The sequence below is a fragment of the Fistularia commersonii genome, chromosome 9 (assembly GCF_037954325.1).
Source record: "Fistularia commersonii isolate RoL2024-O1a breed Wild chromosome 9, RoL_Fcom_v1.0, whole genome shotgun sequence".
NCBI classification, from domain to species: Eukaryota; Metazoa; Chordata; class Actinopteri; order Syngnathiformes; family Fistulariidae; genus Fistularia; species Fistularia commersonii.
This window is the reverse complement of record NC_141292.1, coordinates 13,361,112-13,368,021: the sequence shown is the minus strand read 5'-3', so window position 1 is coordinate 13,368,021 and position 6,910 is coordinate 13,361,112. Positions and strand designations below refer to the sequence as shown.

The 6,910-nt window shown below is 43.0% G+C and overlaps 1 protein-coding gene across 1 annotated transcript in view; it reads left to right on the top strand.

The window, feature by feature from the left end:
- The first annotated feature begins 264 nt into the window (after nt 1-264).
- The window catches only part of LOC147231278 (zinc finger SWIM domain-containing protein 6-like), a 41,869-nt gene continuing 35,223 nt past the window's right edge, over nt 265-6,910 (top strand). Inside the window, exon 1 of the mRNA XM_086152572.1 lies at nt 265-1,016. Coding sequence (XP_086008698.1) covers nt 572-1,016 — 445 coding nt within the window. The 5' untranslated portion in view covers nt 265-571. The remainder of the gene's footprint in view (nt 1,017-6,910) is intronic.

Sequence of the window (6,910 nt, the reverse complement as noted above, 5' to 3'; positions counted from 1 at the left end):
TTAAATGGACCCACATTCCAACGGACCTTTAAACGTCATATGGGGCGGCGTTGTGTTCGCTGCCCTCCTCCCCCTCCGCGAACCACGAGGCTCCGGTGTTGACAGGCCGCCCCCTCCCCCCTCCCCCCCCGGACAAAAGCGACTCTCTCGGCCGAGCTTTGCTTCCTGTCGACGCCCATCGAGGTGGGGGCTACGGGCGGGTGGGGGGGTTCAGGAGAACCGGGGGTTTTATTCCCACCACTTTTCTCTGTTTCACAGCCGTGTTGTTATCTTTATCCCTCCCCCCAAAACCCCCCTTCTCACAAAGGGCTTAAATACAGTGCGGGAATTCCGCCTACCCAGTCCCGCACTCGCCGGCTTGCTAACCGACCGGACCCGCCTCCTCTTCATTTGTCAACAAAGGGGTTTGACAAGCAAGGATAAAAGAAAGGGAAAAAAGGAAAAGCCCGGCCCACATTTACCTTAAAAGGATGACGGGGGCGCCGGGCGAACAGCGGCCGACCTTCCCCCGTCCCTCCGCAGCTCTTATGCTGAGCTAACTTCCCCCTGTCGCCGTTAACGCGGAGCTAACATGGCGGAGCGCTCGCAGCAGCCCCCGGCCAAGCGGCTCTGCTGTCGACCGGGATTCGGACTGTCGTGCCGGTCGGGACAGCGGGCCGCTGGGCCCCCTCCCTCCGGCGGCGCTGCCTCCGGCGGCGCTTCCGCCCACGGCGACCCGAGCCGGAGCCGGAGTCCGGAGTCCCTACTGGACATCGCGGCGAGGAGAGTGGCTGAGAAGTGGCCGTTCCAGCGGGTGGAGGAGCGATTCGAGCGGATCCCGGAGCCCGTTCAGAGGCGCATCGTCTACTGGTCCTTCCCGCGGAGCGAACGGGAGATCTGCATGTACTCGTCGTTCAACAGCGGCGGAGGCGAAGACGCGGGAGGCGGCGGGGAGAGCGGTGACGAGACCCGGCTGCCTTTCCGGAGAGGCGTCGCTCTGCTGGAGGGCGGCTGCGTGGACAACGTCCTGCAAGTCGGTGGGTAGAAACCGCGATAGTCACGCACCGGAGCTCCGGTTAGCTTGTACATCACCCATAACGGATAAAACGACCGGGGTCGGCGGAAACACCGAACGGTTGCTCCGGGGCTGAGTCCGCTGGGAGCCCGAGTGGAAATGCGTGACTGGCCGGTCGAGCGCCTCGGGCTCCATGCATTTTAAATGCGGGGATAAATGCTTTAAATGTACTGCTGTCCGCCTGCGTGTGCGTGTGTAAGATGGACGCGGGTGTCCACACTTTGACATATACCACGTAAAAAGAAAATATAATTTTAAAAAAAGTTTCAAGGGATCAAGAGAGGAGCCCATTTCTGCTGGTTGTCACAAAATCATACTTAAGTCACCAAGAGGTTGCGTTTTGTTTACTACTTTCATCAGAAAGCAAAATTATGACAATTGTTATAAAAAAAAACAATTACATTCAAAGATTTGCTGTTTTCAATATCAATCCGTTCGAAATTGCCAGATAACTTGTACGGAATTACAAATAGCAGGGAAAGCGAAACTGAAAATTCTCATGAAATTGTGTGTCGAAAAATCTGCGATGAGCGTCCTTCAGGTCAATAAGAAATTTTAATAAATGATGATAAGAAGCAAATAGGTTATAACCCCCAGTCAGAAGAGAGAAAAACAGGAACGCGTAATCCGTGAGCCAGTCGTTCTTCTTGAACAGGTTTGCCAATAAATACTTTTGTGATGTCTTTGTCAAAACGAAGACACAAAGGTCCAATGTAGATTCACAAGTGATAGTGCTCTAGATTAGCACTAGCCCCAAACTGTACTCTTCCACTGGTCCCCCAAAATATCACAAAAAGTTGAAAATAATCAATAAAGGAGGAAATTATCTCCAAAATCAGTAATAAATTCCTTTATGAATAAGCAATAAGAAAAATGGCCTTTAAATTTGGGGGGAAAAAAGCAAAATAGTGGGGAAATGGTCTGTTGATCAGTGATAAATAACCTTGGATATGAATAAAAAATAACTGCACGAAGACGACCAGAGGATTTACAAGAAATCAGGAGGAAACCAAATGACAGTGAAACCAAATCATTACAGAACATTTTAAACTGTGAACGGAAACAATCATGCAATTGACTGTGTGGAGCTCGGCTGGTATGCGTGCGCCCGCTTTAAGTGCAGCTGTTTGTCTTCCGTTGAGAGTGAAACAGGAACAAGCACCTGTGGGCCGAATGTCACTTCCTCCCCAGCAGCGACCACATGGTCCCCCTTGGCTGCCGGCGCAGCCGGTCTGAGTTCACATCCAATCAGACGGCTGACACAGCCATTGTTTGTTTACCACTTTGTTCCCATTTTCATGTTCACGTGCGCGTCTTTCAAGCTTCCTGTTGCCGCCAAGCAAAGGAAGGTCAAACAAAGGCGCCTTTGACTGGCTTGTTATGCAGAAGAGCTTGGGCCGGGAGGAGGAAGGATTATTGATCGCAAGGATTCCTCTCGTAGCTTGCAACCAGGAACTTCAGGGGAGCAAGGCAAGAGAACAGTGTTTTTAAAATAATGAATTTAAAAAAAAAATGACACGGACAATCAAAAAGAAGCTCTCCCTGTGATTAGGAAAAAAATACACATATAGGTCATCATGATGTCAGGTTAGAAATACATTTCAAATCCAGTGGCGATTTCCTGGGTGATAGAGAAAAGAAAATCCGACAATTCAAAAGTGCAAATACTTAGAGCTATGCATTATTTGTAAAGAAATTAGACACAAAACATCTGAAACGAGAAAATAATCAAAAATTAGGAGACAACAAATGCATGTGGATGTTATGGTGCCGGGAAATCAAGTGCAGATGACCAGGAAGTCAGCAGGAGATGCAAATGGCGTGACCTGGGTTTGCGATGAGATGCCGTGTCGACCCCTGTTTCTGTCCCAGGTCGAAAAACGCCGAGAGCTCTGTCTTGGCTTAATTCAGATGTTTTCTGTCCCATGGCCTGTCGGGACCCGGTGATCTTGTTCCAGCCAATCACCTGTCAGTGCCACCTTCCCCCTCTGCCACCACCCAGCACCCCACCCACCCCTTCACACCACTGTAATCCCATTAATCTGCGTGGTTAATTTGAATTGTAATGCAATCTGAACACTTCTGCTTGACCTGAACCCCCAACCCCCATCACACAGACACATACACACACTTTTAAATGCCGTGGTGGGCTTTGTGTTCTTGCTGTGGGCCAACAGGGAACACACACACACATACACATAAAGAGGCGAAGATATTCCCAGGGCAGAGATGGAATTCCGGTCCCTTTTCTGGAGTTTAACAAACAAGATTCAGAAATATGTTGCTTGCAATTAAAAGTGATTAAATACAATCCTTTTTAAAAAAAACAAATAGTTTAAATACATCTGAAGCTATCAGATAGGACTTTATTATCCATTTAATGAAACAGCGATTTCATCTAAAAGTTGAATCAGAAATATCAGACCACGACTGATATTATATTTCAAGTACATAAGAAGTTAGCGGTGAAAGAATCTGATTTCAAAATTGAAAAATTCTCTCCAAAAATCATCTTTAACCATTTTGAAAGCAACCAGAAACACGGAATTTCACACCATGATATTTGTTTTAGAAGAAAACTAAATCAGTTTGAGAAAGCGAAACAAGGACAATGTTTTGCAAGTCACTGAAAACTGTTTCAAACCCTCGAAAACCAACCAATCACTGCTCAAGAGATGTCACTGAAGCGCCGCCCTGTTTTGAATTTCAAGAGAACCTGATTGTAGCCCAATCTGGAATTTCCTGGAAAATAGAGCTTGGAGGAGTAGAAGTTGTGGGGGAGGCTGATAAATAAAAGATGTAATCTGGCAGTAAGGGGTGTAAGGGAGGCTAGCAGGGGTGTTATTTACTGCAGAGCTTGAGGAAATGAATTGGTACACTTTTTATAATTTTTCTTTTTTTTTACAGTGAACTCTTTTCCTAAAGCCTCAACAACAAACCTTCCGTGTTGATCCGAGCAAAGATAAGTGGGTTGATGTTTTCTCCGCGTTCCCCCCGCTGCAGAGGTGACCATGACATCATGCGGCTTCAGTCAAATAACTAATGACCATGGGACAATAGTATATTTGACTTCAGCAAAAAAAAAAAAAAGTTTTAAACTAAGAAAAAAGAAACAATTTTCCCAGAAAGTAACAATATATCAATAGAATCAATTTTTTTTTTAATTTGGATTGTTAATTGAAATAAACAAAAATGACTATCGTGTCAGTCATTTGAGAAATAACTGTAAAAAATACTTAATTATGGAAAGAAATGAGTTTTAGATTTTTTTTCATTTTAAATATAAACACCAACAAAAAAATGATCCAAAAAATTGTTCGAACATTTGTTTTGGTTTATATTTGTAACCCAAAAATTTGACTTGCAAGGTCATTTCACAACATTAGAAAATCAATGACTCAAATCAAAGCGGGAAATCACCCCGTTTCCGCCAAAATTCAAGAAATAACCTGGAATTTAGAAGAACTAGTTATTCAGACTTGAATACCAGTGGATGAGTTGTGGGTTTTAAGCCCAATGTGTAACATGCGAAAAAAGATAATCAAAGCAAAAAAAGGACTTGAAAAAACATGAGTTGCCCCAAAATAACTTCAAAACACTTAAAATTACAAAAAATTGTCTTAAAATGACCAGAGAATACTGTGAAAATGTGCTGGCACCCAATTGCCTATAACTTTGTTTCTTTTTCATTTCAATGCATTTCCTTTACAGTGATCACATGATCTATTTCTGAGTTAGGGAAGGGAGTGATTTTATCTTAATGGCCATTGCAGCTGAGAAAACCACCATTTGAAGAGATAAATTGCGCATCTGTGTTTTTATGTCTAATTCAAAGTCGATGTTTTTACCACAGTTGTAATGATCGATGTCGATTGGTTTCATCAATTGAAAAATTATTTTAACCACATTAATCTTTAAAGTCCTGTGAAACCAACAATGATGTCCAAAAAAGGCAAAATTTTCCTTTTTGTTTTTCTCAGTCGCACAGTGAGCACAGATACACTGGAGGTCAGGAAGAGGACATCTGCTAGGCAGTCTCACGGGGAAACACAAAAAGTAAAATTGCATACGTGAAGTTTCCTCAACCAACTACAAAGTTTGTAGTTACATGTTACATTTCTTTTTGAAAAGACTTATTTGACCAATAACGGAACACAGTGGATGTGTGTAGTCAGATTAGCGGTTAATGCCAGGCTAAATGCTAACAGCCTCATGTCAGCATGCCAACAACAACAGTATGGAATTTGTCAGCTAATGTTTGCCGTTTTTGACCCTCTGAACTTTTACATTACATTACATTACATTGCATTTGGCAGACGCTTTTATCCAAAGCGACTTACAATAGAGGACTTACTTAATAAACCTCCCAAGGTTTTTCAGCCACTGGTTTGTTTATGGTTTTGTTTTGGAATGCGGTGCTTACACAAAGTATTTCTGGCGCTAACGGGACCTGTCTCTAAAGCTAACCTGATGGGTTTCTTACACTTCCATAACATCTGTGATGCTAAAAGGGCGTCGTGTGTGTGTGTGTACGTGCGTGTACTTCCTGAGTGTGAGTCATTTGGTAACATCAGACATGTCAGGCGTTAAAATCAAAGTAGTCTAAAATGACATCGGCTTGTGGTCTCTCAAAAGTTCGCTTGCTGGCTGCTTCGTCACCAGCTCACCTGTTTTCCGCCGAGATTAAATTATTCCTGTAAACTCAAAAGCAATTGGTTAGTTGGAGCATTGAGTGTGAGAACACGTGCGTCCGACAAGGGGCTCGAGAGATCGTGGTGATGCATCTGTTTAGCCAGATTTTTGCAACTAACCAAATTTTTTCCCCATCTTTTAGACAAACTAACAGGTAGAGACTGGTGTTGGTAAATCATCTTATTATGAATTAGTTTACAATGTTTATCTGAGAATCAAGGCAGCAGCAGTGACACTCAGTGACAGTAAGGGTCATAAAAAGAACCAAGTTTGAAAAAAGATTGAGATTTTTTTTATAATAAAAGATCTGAAAAAGGGAAAATCATTGAAAATATGATTTAAAATAAACTGGTTTCTCCGTCGCAGCATGTGAGGCCGGGGTTGCTGGGGTAGGCTTGTGATCGACGAGGTTAAAGGTTGCTGCTCTGCATTGACGATACTGGGCAGTCACGTCATGTCAAGAAGACAAATCCCCCCCCACAAATGGCCATAATAGCATCAAAATTATCTTTATTGGGGAGTTACTTAAAATCAGTCAGAAATAGTTCAAAATATTTGCAAGAAATGTATTTATTTAACCTTTATTTTATCAGTCATTCTACCCATTGACATCAGCAGTCCATTTTAGGAAACTGTAGGACAACAACAACAACACATTTTTAAGAAATTTTGATTATTTTCAGAGATCAGCATTATAGATTACTTTCCAATTCACAGATTATCTGATTTAATTTTTCTCAAATATCAGCAAGAAATTACCTGAAAATGTGTCAAATATTAGCAAGAACCCCCCCCCCTCCAAATAGAAAAAAAATCAATAAAATGATGCAATTCATCACAGTGTATGTGCATGAGTGTGTTTGTGTGTTTGCGCAGACAACATTTCCAAGGTTGGTCATCAGCCAGCGCCTCAGTAATTGATTCAATCAAAAGTTCCCTCTGACCCATTGTCCAAACACACGTGCACAAATTCAGACACACACTCAGCTGCACGTCTGGCATATTGTGGTGCAGTATCTTCACACTTTTTTTTTCTTTTACTGCTAAATTCAGCAAAGTGTGTAATTGAATTCGGGACTGGCACTAATTTACCTTATCTGTGACACACTGAGGCTCGTGCACGCTCGTTACTGCCGGCGCATCTGCAATTTTATGAAGAATCAA